We start from the raw sequence: 18,215 nt of genomic DNA, 5'->3' as shown, positions 1-18,215 counted from the left end.
GACACTAAGGTCATGACCCCAGGAGATAGTCAGAAAGGTCACCTAAGGTGACGCTGATCTGGGACGTCGTGTGATCTGGAGGGTTATATACATTCAGTAAGCAACAAAGTATAACAAAGTCATTTCTCCGTTGAATACGGGTTCTTGGTGCCAATAGGGATAGCAGAAGAGAATTTGAGGACGACCTGCGTCAACGGAAGAGCTATTTTGTTGCAGTTATGGGACAAAAACAGTCTGCACCCTTGGGTGACCCCATGAAAGGCAAAGAGGTCTTTCTCCGTGAATGTGCCCATTGTCACACCATTGAAAAGGGCGGGAAACATAAATTTGGACCAAATCTCCAAAACCTCTTCAATCGTAAAGCGGGAACACTTGAAGGATTCCAGTACCGGGATCTTGATCGCTGGATAGACAAGAACGTGACATGGACCGAGAAAACAATGGATGAATATTTGGCGGATCCGAAGAGCTACGTGCCGGGGACGAAGTTATTCTTCAAACCTTTGCCCGTCAAACAAGACCGCATAGATCTTATCGCATATCTGATAGAAATGACCAAAAAATGAAAGATGATTCATGGCATTCAATAAGCCAGACATGTGTATTTCTTTTTAATAGAGATATACGTTGCATATTAATTATATTTCTTCAATATCAAGAAAAATTTATTTTACTATTTTAAACGATAAACAGCCATGCAGTGATGATGTATCTTTTCTATGTAATTATACTATTCACTAGAAGTTAAAATACAGCGAATACTCAAATGCTGAACTATAACAAGCTTCTGTTGACGTGTTTGCCGTCTTTGTATATCTGCTAACCTCACTGAGTTTTTCGAGGTCATCACCGTTCGTATTAACCTTCCAGGGTTCATTGAAATCGAGGACACGGCTTGGATCGTAAACAGGTACACACAAGAGACGTTCTCACCTTTCCTGTTATGATGTTATTACATTATATTTTTACTCATAAATGTGTCAGGGATGTGATTTATCGCGAACTTATAACAGTTGACGTCTTGTTTGTTTAGTGATCTGATTTGCATTGTATTTGGGAGATAAATAATCGTGATAATATGTACCCAGAGTTGTATATGAATAAATCTAGTGGTTAGGTATAAGCTTACATACCCTATATTATGACATCACTCGATTAATTGTGTTATCGACAAACTGGAAAAGTGTCTGCAACCACTATACTCGGAATACCACGATGAAGTTTCAGGGGGGGGGGGATTGTTGTTGTTAAAGTTTTGGCTTGTTCACAATGCATCTCGGAGAGAATTCGAGAAGGGTCGTTGGACGAATGTCGCAATATTTCTAAAGTTGCCAGTGGGAGACGTTGAGAAACTCGGACGGTTTACTTGGTATATGTAGTTAAGTTGTAATCTATTCTCAAGACATGAAATTAAGACGTACGTACATAAGAAAACCTTAGTTTAAGGTTAAGAATGTCGACTGCCTTTGAATATTGGACTTCTTATTTCATTTGTTCCAAGGAAATGAAGATAAAGTCATGTGTATGCACTTTTTAAATTGATTTTTGCTCTCATTAGTATAAACACTAATTTCATTTCATTTCTGATTTCAACCTTATTGTCATGTTCAAAGTTTAATGATATGGTCATTGTTTCTTCATTTCTTTGTGAATTCAGTGTATTCATTGCTAGTCAGTGGACTTATGCTTGTCCACAGCAAAGTGTAGGAAATGTGGGGTGGGGTGAATTGTAAAGAAAAAAACCACACTATTTACATTTCGAAGATACTGTTGATCTTTTATTTTCATCTTTTTCATAAAAAAATGGAATATTGCCGCATATTAAATAATAGCTTTTGCAAAAGCAGTAGAACAATAAGACACGGGAAAGGTACACTTGACACAATGGTACTTACATGAACTTTGAACTTTGAACCGTAGCACCCATCAAAACATACAAATATTGATACAATGTCAAAATACATTAAAAAATTCAAATAAATTTTTGAAATATACCAATCGACTCTGATTGGTTAGTCTCGAACACGTGACAAATAATGACACCTAACAATACATATCAAAAAACGTACATCAAAAGTGAAACTGTCGTGACATTTTTAGATCACATATTCAAACACTCAAATGTCAAATTATGCTGAAAAGAAAGGTTAAAAATAATACACTATGAAATGTTTGAGACGTACACATAGAAATCCAAACGACATATAGAAATTTCAGTTTGTAAACGAAACATTGAAAAATGTACACCAATGAAGTTCATTCGTTACTTTCCTTCGTATCAATTCCGCAAGTTTGAGACATCAGTATAAAAAGTAAAAAAGAGAAAGAAAATTGTCAGTATTGATGCAAATTTGTACAAAGTTCACCATTTTTCTCATGTAAAAAATTGTCCACCGTATGAAAACCACAACTACGATTCCATCCCTACCAAAGTTAGTATTAATATCAAGAACTATGAACCAATCAAAGACGCCCTTCTCAAAGATGATCCCCTACGCCGTTGACAAATAACCAATGAAATGTAAGGTTTTCCCTTCTAGGGAGTCGTAACGACAACACGAACAATCCATCAAAACGTACAAATTGAATGGGAAATGATAAAAGTCACATTTTAGACACAACATCACACAAGTGTTTTCGATATAGTAAAAAATGTACTTGACGTTTATGAAGATCTGTAGAAAATATCACTAGCTAATCAGTTTTGAAGGCGGCTTCTAACCTTTAGAGTTATGAAGTTTTCAAGTTGTAAGGACCCTTAGGTTACAAAGTTTAAAAGCCGAAATGGCTTAGGAACCTTTAAGTTACTGAGTATTATGAGGCCATTGAAAAAAAATATCTCTTTTGCGCTCTTGTGATTTTGGCGAACAGAAGCCAATGAGTTGTACTTTCGTCAATATTTGATTTTCCAGCAAATATTGCTCGGAGTTGATAATATGATTACGTTGTCTGGTTTGTTGATTGTCAACAATAACTCACAAACAAAACATGATATGGTGACGTCATAAATTAACTGTCTATCATCAGAAATCAGGATCGCTCTGCAACTTAATTTGCATATCATAGTCGCGAACCGTTCGTTTGGGTTTTTTAAAATCTAAAACCTAAAAGCCAGCTAGGAGTTCTAGTTTTCTTCATTTTAAAGTGTTTTTCTTTAAATTACTAACAATGGTAAAATTTACTAATCGTAACATTTCTCACAACATATATTATACTACGTTCAATACGATGCAATTAAAAGACAGGATTTTTTGATTAAAAACAAAATTTTGCACGAGCTCTCCTTGTTTGAAAAAAAAAAGTTAACAAAAATACTTGGTGATTACATCACTGTATGACGTCAAAATGTTCACATACCCCCACAGACCCCTTATAAATCTTCACATAAACCCATATAAATCTTCACATATATTTCAAATATCACACATATCAAAAACAGTATCTACCTGCAGAGGTTACAAAGTTACACTTGGGTTGTCATGACCACCGTTAATAACACAAGGCAAGTTTAGAAATATTGCACGTTATCAAATAGTACCGACTCGGTATGAAAGCAGTTTATCATAAATGTATAACGTCTCAGCAGCTGGCAGTGTAAAAATCACAACTCTTTCAAACAAACGACATAATAAAACTTCAAACTTATAAATGCACCTTAAATCGAAGCAAGACGCGTCGAAAGTACCAATATTTACCTGGCGTGTCACGTGATTGTCACGTGAAGGAATTGTGTTAGTGTCATTCAATGATATTAAATGGTGGGACCGAGTCCAACTTTAGAAAACTCTTAATGTGACTGGCACGAATATTTAAGAAAGTTAGCCGAAAGATTGTCACCAATATGTGCTTCTAAACTTGTCAAAAGTCGCTGTGTTCTTTAAGAATATATGTCAATGGAGGTAAATGGTTGTCATGGAAACAAGGTAGATTTGATGTGGAAACAATGATGAGTTAGACAACTAGCTTTTAAAAGAGAGTGGAAGAAAAAGACTATTTCAGAGACAATAAAAGCAAGCGTTGACAGAAGTGATAGCATTGGTTAATCAAATTACGTGTATCATTTCCAAAAAAACAACAAAAAACTGCTAATTCAACAAACGAACTCGGTTGCTTTAGTATGGTAAATGTGGTTCGAACATCTTTTCGACGAGTGGTGGCGCTGCCACTACGTTTTCTAGTTTCAGGTAGTACAGCCGCTGAAGACCCTGTTTACTGAGCGTGCGTAGATCGGGAATTTTCAGCAGTAGTTTGGAAAGGTAGTTATGGCGGTTATGTGCGACAGGGTTGTAAGTGATGTGGTCACGGAGTGAGCTGATAACCTTGCTTTGGATGTCCGCAACTTTCTTTGTATCTTTTAACCCATGGCGTTCTGAAGAGAAAAAAATAAATGTGATAATAATTAATACACAGTTAATTAATTTTGAAAGTGATTCATCAAGTCAGCTAATAAAGACCAATTTTCAATATAGGAGAATTTCTATCCAGTTTTTCTATCTAACCTTGAATTTTATCGATTACAAAAAACACGTTGTTGTAGATACGCTACCGACAAAACTAACACATATTGCCGTTTGCAGGAAAATACTAGTAAACATGTCTTGAGACTAGAATGAGAGCAGATTCATCGTTGATGGCGCTGTAGTTAACCCTACGCTACAGAGCCCGGCATTGAGTTATTACAGCATTGCGTGCACTATGAGAAGACATGAAAACAACAGAAACTCACCTGTTACAAGCACTAGTGCTGCAAGACAGGAAAACGATGAGATATCGATGTCCATGCTTTGTATATGGGCTGAAAATTTGACGACTTGCTCTAGCCATTCACCAAATCCACGGCTACATTGTTGTTTATGGAGTACGACGCCATTACAGAAAGCAAGTCTTTCATCGCCAGGATTACACCTATAAATAATTGGTGACAACTTGTTATTTCACTGTCGGTAAAGATTCACCGAATCACAATATTCATCATCATCATCATCATCATCATCATCATCATCACCATCATCATCATCATCATCATCATCATCATCACCATCATCATCATCATCATCACCATCACCACCACCACCACCACCACCACCACCACCACCACCACCACCACCATCAATTTACTCTTTCCATAAGAAGACAAAGAACTTGTCACAACGTACCTGTAAGCTAGCCTTAAAACGAACAGTTCAATGCAAGCAGACTGGAACAACAGTTCTTGATCTTCTTCACATAAATCACTCCATCCGGGAATTTTCTGTGCCCAAGATTTGATGACATCAATGGACTGCAGTAGATTGTCATAGAACTGTTGAACCTGTTCCTCGTCATTTAGCTTAGACTCAACGCTACCGCTTGTGTCTGGTAACTCAAACTAGAAAGTAGTAAAGGGAGCAGAGCGTATTGTTAGTGAGGAAAGCACTAGAGTGCATAGCGCCACCAACGACAATAGTTTCTCAGTCTTTTGTTTTTCTTTACTTACATTGGATTGCGCACAAATTAGGGTTTCTTGATCTAAACATTGGTCGCATTCGGTATAAGGAAAAGTCAATATCGTAAACAATGAAACAAAAACATCATCGTCATCAACAATAACAGCAACAGCAACAACAATAATAGTAACAATAAATATATATGACTTACGTGTGAGTAGTTGAGACTTGGTTTTGCTGGAGAAGCGTCTACGTGTGCTCTTACGAGTGCAGTAATAAGGCTAACGGGAGGCGACGGTGGTGATGGTTCCTGAGGACTCCTAGGTTTAGATGGTAAACGCCCTCTACGACCTTTCAGTTCATCAGTTCTCACAACTGTTGTAAAGAGGGAAAGAACGAGTAAGACTTGATTTCTTTCAAGACAAACATCTACTCTTTAAAAAAAATTGCCGATTGTAACATTCTATTACTAAAATTGCTGAGATTATTTTTCACTTTAAGAAGTGAGTTGTGTAAATTGACACCTTAATTTACAACTTTGTGGTCGTCATCTAACACCAGACGATACAACTCTATACCTCATCACACTGTCATTACAAAACAATAAAATCTCATTGATAACACGCCATATTCACCTTCTTTGACCATGCCAACTGCTAGGCATTTCTGGAATCGACAGAATTGACACCGGTTCCGTCTTCTCTTGTCGACGGGGCAGTTCTTATTGGCTAAACAAACGTATTTTGCATTCTTCTGAACAGTTCGCTGTGAATGAAAATAAGAAAAGTGGTTGAGTTGAAGTCCTATCAGTTTGTGATGTTTTTAAAAATACAACTCATTCGTCTCTGGTAAAGCCTACAGTAGTAAAATAATTCACAGTAGTAAATCATCTCTCTTAGAACTAAATCTCATTGTCTATTAAATCTGTAACATGTGCGTTATTTCTTATTCGTCTATCAGTTTGAATTTGCCATCTATTAAGGGGCCAGCTTCCATTTTATAACTGCACTTGGTAAAACTTTGTATGTATGATGGTAACCACAGTTCCTCTAGCGTTGGAGCCCTCAAATGTACCTTGGTGGTATATGTTGCATTCGCATCCACGATATAATTTATACGTAGTAGTAGTAGTAGTAGTAGTAGTAGTAGTAGTAGTAGTAGTAGTAGTAGTAGTAGTAGTAGTAGTAGTAGTAGTAGTAGTAGTAGTAGTAGTAGTAGTAGTTGTAGTAGTAGTAGTAGTAGTAGTAGTAAGTAGTAGTAGTAGTAGTAGTAGTAGTAGTAGTTGTTGTTGTGGTTGTTATTTTTGTTGTTGTTGTTGTTGTTGTTGTTGTTGTTGTTGTTCAATTCGATCAAGTAAACAAATTATTGCCTTACCTTAAAGAAGCCTTTGCATCCTTCACAGGTTCGTACACCATAATGCTGACAGGCTGCACTGTCACCACATACTGCGCATGTCCCTTCTTGTCCAGGTGACGATCTGTGAGATGTAGACGGCAGTGGTGTCATGTCTTTCATTATCCCTGACTGTAGAAGTGGTAATGTACTCGCCATGGTAAAAGTGCCGTGAAACATAGGCTGGCCCTGACAAATTGGGTGCATTGGGAGTCCAGGTGATGGCGATCCCTGCATTGGACTATGCATCGGATAACCACTAGTTGGGCTGTATTGCCCAAGTTTGGTATCGATATGTGTATAACTGGTGTGGCTTTCGGAAGTTCGGGGACTGTGTAAGCGTGGGTCGATCTCCCCTTGGTTGTGTCGTTCACTCCAATGGCATTCTTGAGGTTCAGCCTCATACGGGTCTACGTGGCCACCGTGAGATTCCAGACCTCCATATGCGCCATACGACGTTGAAGTAGGCGTAATTGGACTGTGCTGAAGCCTTGTGACGGACCCCTGTTGACTGCTGAACGGTGATGTTGCATCTTTTCTGATAGGAGCAAACTGGAAACCAGATTGACTCCCGGTACTATACGCTGATGGCGTACTTGGTGGACTGTGTGGATTGGTCTTCGGACTATACGGATAACCCTGCTGACTGCTAACGTATGAAGACGTTCCAGAAGAAGGACTTTGAGGCGTTGGTTTGGGGCTGTACTGATAGCTCTGTTGATGCTGTGTGCTACCGTATGATTGAGTTGACGATGGGCTGTGCGGGCTTGGTTTCGGACTATATTGGAAACCCTGTTGTTGTCCATACGACGGTGTTGTTGGAGGCGTTTGACTTGGTTTCGGACTATATTTGTATCCACTTTGTTGTGGCCCTGGAGTCGACGGCGGTGTTTTAGATGATGGTTTATAGCTATAGACAGCACAAGGCGTTGCTTCTTGTAACGATGGCAACTCAAATGACCCTTCATCTTGGGACTGTCCACTTTGCTCGTAAGATCCAAAAAATTCACCATAATTGGGCTCAGCGAATTCTGTCTGCCTGAACACAGATTCTCCATAAGTTTCTTGGAAACTTGGTAGCATACCTGCCATGTAGCTTCCCTGGTAACCATATTCCATTGCGGTTGCCATGGTATCAGTACTTGACGGCAAAGTAGGCATAGAAGATTTGTCTTCGTTAGAGGGCGCTGTTGTTCGTACGGAAGTATTATCCTCTGGACTCGGATGATGTTGAGTTGCTGTGGTTACACTAAGTTGTGATTGAGGTGTGCTCGGCTGCGCTGGGCTGCTGACCGAGCTACCGACAGAGCTGCATCGAGCGGGAGTATCCGTCGAAAGGTTGATTGTACCTGAAAGGTGCACGAAAAAAGATATTTATATATTAGTAAACAGGTATACATGATAGTTTTGATCACCGAAACCATCATATTTTACGGTGATGAAGATATGAGGTTGTAAGACTAATTTTTAAAACGCGAATAAATATAGTCCCTGCTAATTAAGAAATATAAGCAATGGCCTTGAGAATGGAATCCGAAAAGTACGCACCGATTATTTGCTTAAAAAATGTAAAAGAGTGACTCCAACAGAAAACGAGTTTAGCACAATCATATCATATACAATGCATCTCAATGCTATAAGTAAACTTTCAAAGGCAAGAAGAATCATGAAAACAAATTGATATTCACGACAACACACATTACAATGAAATCAAACATGTACCAAAAAAAATTACACGCACTCTTCGCCAGTCCTTTTCAACAAAGCAGCGAACAGAATTTAGCTGCGTACACGGGGATATCGAAACCAACGTCTAAGGTGATTGCGTACGAACTCTGTTCTGAAGCCGAGTGCGGCAGAGACGCCAAGCATTTCCATTCATTGAACAGCCTATTTTGAATATTAATATTGGTGGCGATCAATATCCAATAGAGTGTTGTGATTAGCCCCTATTTTTATCTTACTGTCGCTGCTCTGACATCATAGCGGCATAGCGAATGCGTAGGATGACAAATATAACCGTTGCTGTGCGTCAGCAACTCTAAAATTAAACATTTTATGGCGGTATTCCTACGTCAGTAGTTTGCAGTAAGCAGGTTGGCCGTAATTCCCGTATGGGGTTGAAGCGCAACAGAAAAAGTGAGATTGAAAGGGGGCGGGATTGGTGAATTTTGAAAGAAGATTTCACGTTCATTTCTTCCCTACTATGTGTTTTCGCTCTCACGTTACCGTTTCAATGGACACAACATTCGTTACAGGAGATAAATGCCCTATCGTATAACCGTGATTTCAAGGTATTTTACACCGCGTTTGTGCACATGATATCAACATTATCTAGGAACACGTTCGTCAGTACCTGTTCCGTAATGGTCTAATCGAAACATGGCAAGCCGAGTAGGGACATCCCTCGGTGTTATTTAGGTAGCGTCTAAATAAGGAACGACGCAGCTCAAGTGGCCTCCTTTTCAATGCCACAACAGTAAACAAGTACTCGACCTAAAAATCAAAAATATAAAAGCATAATATTGGGTATGCGATGAGTTTAGCTTTGATTTTTGTCGATTCGAAGCCGTGTCAAGGCGACGACTAAAGCAGAATAAAACAGAAAATGGCCGCATTGGAAATACTAGATGACTACGATCGCAAGGTGACATTGTCATGTTCGATATAAAACGACTTTGTGCTTCATCAAAACACCATTTTTGGACTTACTAAGGAATGGGCGTTTAGAGCAAAGTAACTGCGGCATATGTTGAGGAGGTGGGGCAAACACGGAATTGGCTACACAATTAATACAAGCTGAAAGTCGTCAATTCTTTCGCCGAAATTGATCAATTGTAAGTCCGTCCAACCGTATGACGTCACGAATACTAATGAACAAATTAAGACGTCCTTAAGTTCAACCTTTTAAATGTAGGGCGCCCAGAGGAAATCTTTTACCAAAACAGTCCAAATGATCTATCAGTATACCTTCTCACTTTTTATTTGACCATTTCAACACGCAAGGTAAAGACATTTAACCACAAAACGGCCATGAAGAAAATTAATATAATCAGCAGATTTGGAACAATGCGAATAATTAAGAGATTTTGATTAAAATCGCCTCCCTTGTGCTATGAATGCTCACGTTTAATTTTTATTTCCATGGAAACAGGGTTGTTAATCTTCATCTGTAAAGGACTTGAGCCTGGAATTTACGAATCTCAAAGCAAGACGAATTGAAAATAGACAAACGGATAAATTTACGTGCAACTGCAGTTCCACCAGTTTATTAGCATATGGCAAAATACATTTACACATGTTGCATCAACACGTGTTATATTATTAATATTAGTAGAACTAATACATACATGATTGTGTCAAATTAATTGACATTCGGAGTTACGGTGTATTCCATCCTAGGTTTTTTTTAAGAAACGAAAAATGTTATCCAAGTCTCTCCAAGGAAAACCTCACTCTGCGCAAAACAAAGGCTTTCTTAGAGATATAATTTTAGAGTTTTGTAGTTAATTTGATCACTGGCATGGTGAGGCAACCACTGTGAGTTACCTATATCGAGCATCGCGTTGTGCAGTTTAGTTGTCCTGGTATTAAATTGGGCATTCATATGGCGAGAAAACAATAACCATCTCTCGAATTAACCCGCTACTGCGTCAAAGGCAGTGAGCAACAAACTGCGATTTCTATATAAGGGCAAATGAAAATAGCACGTCAGCAGGCATTCGCAGTTTGACGATGATCGTATGAACATACATAATACATAGATAATATGAATGGACCACATACGTCATAACTGCCTACCCGCTAACGTAGGCTGAAATGCGTAAGCTTCATACAGCGTTTTTCCCAATGATTATAATACACTCGTAAGCGTTCTCTCCCTTCGGGGTTAACTCTCGATCAAACCATTCTGAGGAGGGAGTCGAAGCATATGTGTCGGAGGTACACGAATCATTATTAAGATTTTATATTTGGGGACTTGTCACCGAAGGTTATTTGTACAGACAGTGGAGAAATCATATTTACCATAGGCCTCGCTGTTTTACGCTACAGTGATTCGAAAGCGAGAAAAATGATACCATGGCATGTCATCAGATATATATTTCATCGCAAATAGCTACGTGTATGACTAATATTGATAGCGTAGATATAGTCATATAAACATACTCATTTCTTGTGATAACAAAAACACTTTGAACCAAAACATCTTGAACAGCAGTTGAAACACTTATTTCCCAGCGGTTTATGTGAAATGAGTGATAAAATCGAAAAGAAAAGTTCACAGAGTGTTAGAAAACGTTGTGCGACATGACTTCTGGGAATATATGCTAGTTCAAGGCGCACTGTACCGCATCAAGGCAGTGAAGTCAACTAAAACGTTGAGTATGTAAATGTGCAGTGAAAAGTATCCAAGTGAGCTCACAAATGTGTCACTTTCAAATCGCATTTTCATGTTCTTAACATCACCGTGTGACAAAACGTGGGCCGCACACCTGATAACTGATGGTAACACTGGGCTGAAACGAGATGCAAAGCAAGACGAGAGCTGCAGAGTTGTTATCGACACTTCCATGCAACGAAAACGAAGAGCTGAATCTCGTCAGACTGGTGAATTTCACAGAAATGACAACATCTTTGGCCTTCTGTGAAAGATTTCAAACACGTTTGCTTCAAATATAGTGGCCCAATGACACGCACACCTGTCTTATACCTTGAAATCAACACACTAGTATTTGTAATCAACAAGATCAAACTTGTCAGTTTCATCGTGTTTAGCGTCGACGCCTCGTTTTGATGGAAATTCAATTGTTGTCGTAGAATAAATTTTATTTATGAGTTGGAGAGAGAGAGAGAGAGAGAGAGAGAGAGAGAGAGAGAGAGAGAGAGAGAGAGAGAGAGAAAGAGAGAGAGAGAGAGACGACTACACGTATAGTAACTTGACTAACTTTGCAAATAAAGTAAATGTCCATACTAGTCACTGTAGCTGTTTTGAGATGTTGACTTAGACTATAGCTTTCCATATATATTACAAATATAATGGCGCAGTTGGAGAGAAGAGAAAACCCTCTAACTCCACCATCTAAATTTTGATGCGCGATTCCTCAAGTATTCGGGCACAAATACTTCTTCTTTTTTTTAAAAAATAAGAAAACTGACAATTTTGAAAACACCAACCTTCATTCTCTCTCAAAATATTTAACAACATTTCATACTCATCAATGAAGTCATGTTGTCCTTCCATTGAGGGAAATGAATTCTGACTTGGTCAAAAAAGCATTACTATAGTGACGAAACAAGATATGTTTTTTAGCGCCACAGCAAATTCATTTTTAAAATCGAACACGTCTACACGAATCCATTACTATGCGTGTGTTAAAGCACACAGTAGAGGAAATAAAATACGAACACGTTGAAACAAAAAACTCAACGCGATGTAGATTTCAAGTTAAGATCCTGTGTTCGGCAACGATGGGATATGGTGTATGGAAACCAAACCTTAGTTTTGACGTGTTTGTCATTGTCGAAAATGACTACTAATGTTCGAGTATTGTTTCCAAATATTTATTAAGTCAGAAGTTTAGAAAACAACAGAATGACTCAGGGTTAATCTCTGGAGTGTCTTCGATTTACCGACGTCCACATTAACTCAATAAATGCGAGTGGAAATTAACAAGTTTGAAGTGGTTGCCTAAGGGTTGATCTGACAACTACTGTGTCAGGTACTTTGACAAGGAAACTGTATCTGTGTTTCTGCCTCTGGCCCTCTGCCTCTCTCTGTCTGTCTGTCTATCTATCTATCTATCTGTCTGTCTATCTGTCTGTCTGTCTGTCTGTCTGTCTGTCTGTCTGTCTGTCTGTCTGTCTGTCTGTCTGTCTGTCTGTCTGTCTGTCTGTCTGTCTCTCTCTAAATACGCTGTTGTGTTCATAAAACTTTGACTTGTTGCTTTTTAAAAAACAATTACGTCATTCATTTACAATCACAAGTAAATAAGTTCGATACAGATGTCGAAAAGAATAGTTTTGTATTACGTAGCCTAATAACCGTAACGACATACCTATTCACAAAAAAGTATCGACGGCTGCACACAGTTCCCTTCTAAAAGTTTCGCATTTCTCTGAGTCTCACGATATATGTCATTTTATTTTTTTCCAACAGTATAAATAAATCATGACTAATGATCTTGCATGAAATAAGACAATATCTTAAGAAATATTTTTTCTGGACATTAGATTGTCGAATGGTTTGACAATGCTATACACGATGGCAGAACGATCCTTTCGATATTTGACCTATGACCCTAGTGTGACCTGATTTGATCTAAGGTCATCCATATTTTCCTACGCGTTGACACTGTTATAAACAAACAGCAGCAAAATAAATATTCCAAAATAAAGCAGTATTCACTCAAGTTAATAGTGACATTAACGGTCATAGATATGGTGTGGATTCGAGCTACACCCAGAAAACATCATTCCGATCACGAGCAAACTTATGGTGTAGTCGGCCTAATACGGAAACTCTCTTTTTACTGTAACTGTTTTTGGTTTATGCCCTTGGACTGCAGTCAATACGTTGAGGATTGACAAAAAACCCACCAACGTAAAATATCTACTATTGCCTAGTCTGTTAAACCTAAACTTGGAGAATCAATCCGACGATTGATGCACTTGCAAGAGTTAGACGAACTTCAACTGTATAAACCATTTTAAGGAGTAACGTTTTCAAAACTAATAGAATATATTACTAAGTAAATATAATGTTGGTATATTTTAAATCTTTCCCTCAACTCAGTATAAAGACTCGCCTAAAACAGACGAACGTTCTAATCATAAAGCATCATTGAGTATCATTATCAGATAAACCATTGTTGCCTGGTGACTATTTTATGGTACTTGACTGAATTGGTTTTTGAAGTTATCTGGCAGTACTTTACGATGCACGTACGCTCTCCGTGCAGCCTTTTTATCACTACACTCGTCATAAATGTGTCCTGTCATGTCATTGACAAATGGTTTCTATTTTAGAAACACGTGGCATTGTTTACATCAGTTCGTTTGCCATGGCAACAAACGCAATGATGACTTCATATGGTTTCGTAACCATTCGAATACATTAGCAGAAGAAAGTAATTTTCCAAAGTATTTCAGCATGCACCTACCTTGTGCCATTGATACACAGATCTACGTGCAATATAACATAACACAACATAACAAAGCATCTCTCTCTCTCTCTCTCTCTCTCTCTCTCTCTCTCTCTCTCTCTCTCTCTCTCTCTCTCTCTCTCTCTCTCTCTCTCTCTCTCTCTCTCTCTCTCTCTCTCTCTCTCATTCATAAGTGACCTCCTACAAAAAACGTAACGCCACTTTTTCATTCTTCCCTTTTGGTGAATGTTCACAATGTATGTTACGTTGAATAATCAACCGTATCAGTTGAGATGATGGAACTAGTTACATGCCCACCTTTGGTTGGGCGGTCTGTGCGTTATTGTATGAAAAGGCCAAGAACATGTATAACAACAACAACAACAACAACAACAACAACAACAACAACAACAACAACAGCAACATTAATCATCATCATCATGATAATAATAATAGTAACAATGATAATAACAACAAGGCAAGCAAAGGTAAACCACAGTGTATGGCCAAAACGATAAGTATAGCACGGTCAATACCATAACTTGAAATCGTGTATGTTCGTCTACGTAGCTAAGCCTACTACTACTATGGCGGTGCGTTTTGACCTACGTGCTTGTAACATTGAAACAGCGCAGACCCAAACCACAAGGTTATTTTTATCAAAAAATATATATCAACATTACTGTTTCGATTTTGCGTATTTTTGAGATAACAACAAAAAAACCTGTTATATATTGAGGCTACAGTGGGACACACTTTGAAGCGCTGAAGTCGCTATCAACCTTAAGGTTATTGAACGAAGAGCGTAAAGACTTCGCGATAGTGGCACGGGTATGCGTGGATTCACTTACCACTACGAGTACGCACAAATGCCCAACAAATATCTCCCAAGACATTGGGACATAGTTTCACAGCTCGATGTTGATAGGCAAGTAGTATTTCTAATCACAAAGAATAAAATGAAAATGCTTGGGCAGCGACAACATTTTCTCTGCGCACGTCAGCTGATGTGATGTGACGTTCCTATAGAGTTACAAGACGTGGGGACAAACTTCTGAGTTCGCTTGTCGGAATTTCAAATCATTTAATGGCCTGGATATAAGAAACACTTTTCTTCATGTCCAAAATCCAAAATAAATAAATAAATAATGAATAAAAGTTAAAAGACTCCGCCTTCGAAAGTTTTGAGTAACGTTTCCTACAAGTCCTGGACCTAAGTCAAAGTAGTCAGGCCGCCGATCTGGGCTACTTAACGTATGACATGCAAGCACCAAGTAAACTTGAATTTAACCCACGTAAACAAGACGATAATATATATCATTATATATCATTCACTATAATGGCCTTTGTTTTCATATAAATTCTAGCTTGCCTTACTTATTTTTTTAAAAAAGGAAGCGGCACGCGTAAGATAAAGACTACTCGTAGGATATCATACATGTTGAACTATGCCAATATTAAGCTTACTATAGTATACCCTGGCCTGTGCTATACACATACACACATACATATGCTATTGCCTACCGGTTCCTTTTGTGCGTTCCACTTTCTCGCTATGCAAGGCGTAGTTTGACCGAAAATCCTGCGACAAGTCCACCCTAAGATCCTTCCACAAATGCCGCATTGAGTGAGACACGAGTTCGCTGCGAGTGCCGACTGGCTAAACTGGAATAATTTACTCCAATACATCGTATTTGTGTATTTCCCTTGGCGGGTCTGGCGAACAACGCTCATACGTCACAAAAATCTGCATTTTCGTCATACATTCCGGGAAATTAGCATGGGCCAATCAGAACACGCCATTATAATTGATATCACCACGGTTGGTGACCATTCGAGTGTCGTCAGAAGTGTACCTTGTCGAATGGTGACGTCACAGTATGCAATTCACGACAGTACTAGTAATTTATTCACTTGACGAGAACAAATAAAGAATGTATTAACATGCTATTTACATACATTTGTGACGTCTTGACATCATTTGGACCAATCAGAAGGGGTAATTCGTAACCTGATCGTTGCCCAGATTAATTTTCGCATTGTCCTCAAGTGCGCCATGTTTTAATGCATTACGCACAACCTAATCTTCGTGTGCGTAGACACATGATCTAAATATAGACTGACTATTGATTTGACACGTTAAACTGTTATTGTTTATGAACCGTTATGGCCTAATACCGTCGGAAGTATTCTATGTAGCCAAATTTATTTCCAACATTACCAAATATAGAAACATCTGGCGGTATTTTGGGTTCGTGATTTATTTTTGGATTACCTCGCCTGCTGATTTGGGTGACGATTCGGTGCATCAACTAGGACGCGAATTGTGACATGACACTTATTACCATATTGCGGTAAGCCACAGTCCACATTTTCTACTGAATTACGACCAAGCCATACCAATTACTGACTTAGCTTTAAATGTTCGCACCCATGCAATCGTTCACTTGTCTGAATTCTGTTAACGTTGCTTTCGTAGCCATCTTTCTTTAGCAAATCAATTCAAGCCGTGTTGCTATACAAGGTTCCCTAGCGCTCGCTGAGAGTAATAATACAACCACAAAGTACACAACAATTCATTCCTTATCAAAACATTACAATTTCTTGGACTTTTAACATAATGCAATATTTTTATTTCGTTGAAAATGTAAACCCAAATGTAATAAAACTCAGCCACAGACTCGTGAAATAAATACTAGCTCGATCACGGAGCTCGGTAAAACCAGCGGTTATAAGCTTAAGCCATAACGTAGATAACCACAATTCTACTATACTATTGTATCCCCACATCTCTCTCTCCATATTAACAGACAGTTCGCTAAGCTGACAAATATGTTATAACATTTTGTTCTTTTCCATGGAATAAATCGGAGATATACAGACTGTAAAATTCGCTATGTTGCTGGCCTTGTCCTCACGCGACCTTCGACGTTAGGTCATGACCCCACGCTATTTTCCCATGTGCTATTTTACATGTGAATCTTTTGCAAAAGGCCTTTTTCGTGCTATCTTTTGCGCGCCAAAATATAGAAATGTTGCAGGTTGAACTTGTAAGCTTTGTATTGCTATATTTGCATTTCTGAATATATTTACGGGTAGGGCTATTATTTACTGTGCTAGTTACAGCTCTGTTGGTGTTTTTGCACACTGAGTTGCCATACAGAGAATCTTTGACTACGTGAATACATGTATATTAGTATAATACAAACACACTCTCGCATCATCAAACTACACACGTTTTCAAATGGGCAATTCTTGTTGTTAAAAAGCTACTACTAACATAACTTCTCCATTCGAGGCCTCTCGCGCTATCTCAACGAATTTTCCTTTAACTCGTTCATATGTTCAAAATTTAGGTCCCTGAAAATGACAGAACAAGAAAACCTTTCAATTCACTTGTTGATGTACTAAGTTCGTTTGAATTTGCCAAGAAATTGTACAAGTTAAGTGTGAACAAGGACTGCGTTCTCTCGTACCTTTTGTAGTTTAGACTCTTTAGACAAAAAGAGTGGCACGTACTCAAACTACTAACCCTACAGCGGCTATGTTGACTTCATTGGCTCGCTAGTAAACAACTTCCTATATACGTTCTTTCGATTTTTACTGTCTCCGTCTTTGAAGTAAGTGCTCTCGGTTATCGATTTTACCGAGTTGACTCTTTCTATGAATTCAGATCCAAACTCTCTGGGTCATACAAATATACTCAATATCAATGTGTACAATTTTGCACCAAAAACAAGCGACTTTTAGCCACTTGTGCAATTGAAGTGAGACAGCGATAAGTTCAAGGACACCGTTCTCTTGCTTGTTTTCTGTGTATGTCGTAATTGAACTTGAAGAAGAGTGATACAAAATATTTTACCGGAAAAGTGTGTTTTCATGGTAAATAACGATTGATTACAAAAACACCGTGACACCTGTTTTTGAAACGTGATAGAGCGCACACTTTATACGATGTCTGCAGATTAAGTTGAGACAGTAAATGCTAACGAGGTATCCCTGTCTTTTGCTGGATGTATCATTACCGTTGATAACTGTCTTACAAAGGTATCACTAACCCTCGTCAGCCAAGTCGTTATAATACGAGTGTCTGAACTATAAACGATTGACAAAATAAAGGAATGAAGTGCAAAAAAATGAAATAAAAAATAACATAATAACATGAAATAAAATATGACAATGAAAGTGATAAGATAAAAGAAAAGAAAATATCGTGAAATAAAAACGATAATGAAATAAAAAATAATGAAATAAA

At 38.3% G+C, this 18,215-nt stretch overlaps 1 protein-coding gene and 1 pseudogene across 4 annotated transcripts; one reads left to right on the top strand and one right to left on the bottom strand.

Moving 5' to 3' along the window:
• The first annotated feature begins 218 nt into the window (after positions 1-218).
• Positions 219-566, top strand: LOC144450986 (cytochrome c pseudogene; annotated as a pseudogene).
• A 1,190-nt stretch (positions 567-1,756) lies between these two features.
• On the bottom strand, positions 1,757-15,664 carry LOC144450746 (nuclear receptor subfamily 4 group A member 2-like). 4 transcript variants are annotated; one of them, XM_078141447.1, is made up of 8 exons: positions 15,485-15,638; positions 9,175-9,314; positions 6,801-8,167; positions 6,062-6,191; positions 5,638-5,801; positions 5,157-5,368; positions 4,727-4,905; positions 1,757-4,369 (listed from the first exon to the last, which is right to left on the bottom strand). In XM_078141447.1, exons 2-8 carry the CDS (start codon positions 9,200-9,202, stop codon positions 4,113-4,115), a joined length of 2,337 nt encoding a protein of 778 aa, XP_077997573.1. In that variant the 5' UTR covers positions 9,203-9,314; positions 15,485-15,638; the 3' UTR covers positions 1,757-4,112. The 4 variants fall into 4 exon arrangements, with proteins under 4 accessions (XP_077997573.1, XP_077997571.1, XP_077997572.1 ...); XM_078141445.1 differs by lacking the exon at positions 9,175-9,314 and having other exon boundaries at positions 15,469-15,664; XM_078141446.1 differs by lacking the exon at positions 9,175-9,314 and having other exon boundaries at positions 15,485-15,644.
• Between the last annotated feature and the right edge of the window lie 2,551 nt (positions 15,665-18,215).

Source organism: Glandiceps talaboti, chromosome 20 (genome assembly GCF_964340395.1).
Source record: "Glandiceps talaboti chromosome 20, keGlaTala1.1, whole genome shotgun sequence".
Lineage (NCBI taxonomy): Eukaryota > Metazoa > Hemichordata > Enteropneusta > Spengelidae > Glandiceps > Glandiceps talaboti.
This window is presented reverse-complemented; position numbering and strand designations above follow the sequence as displayed.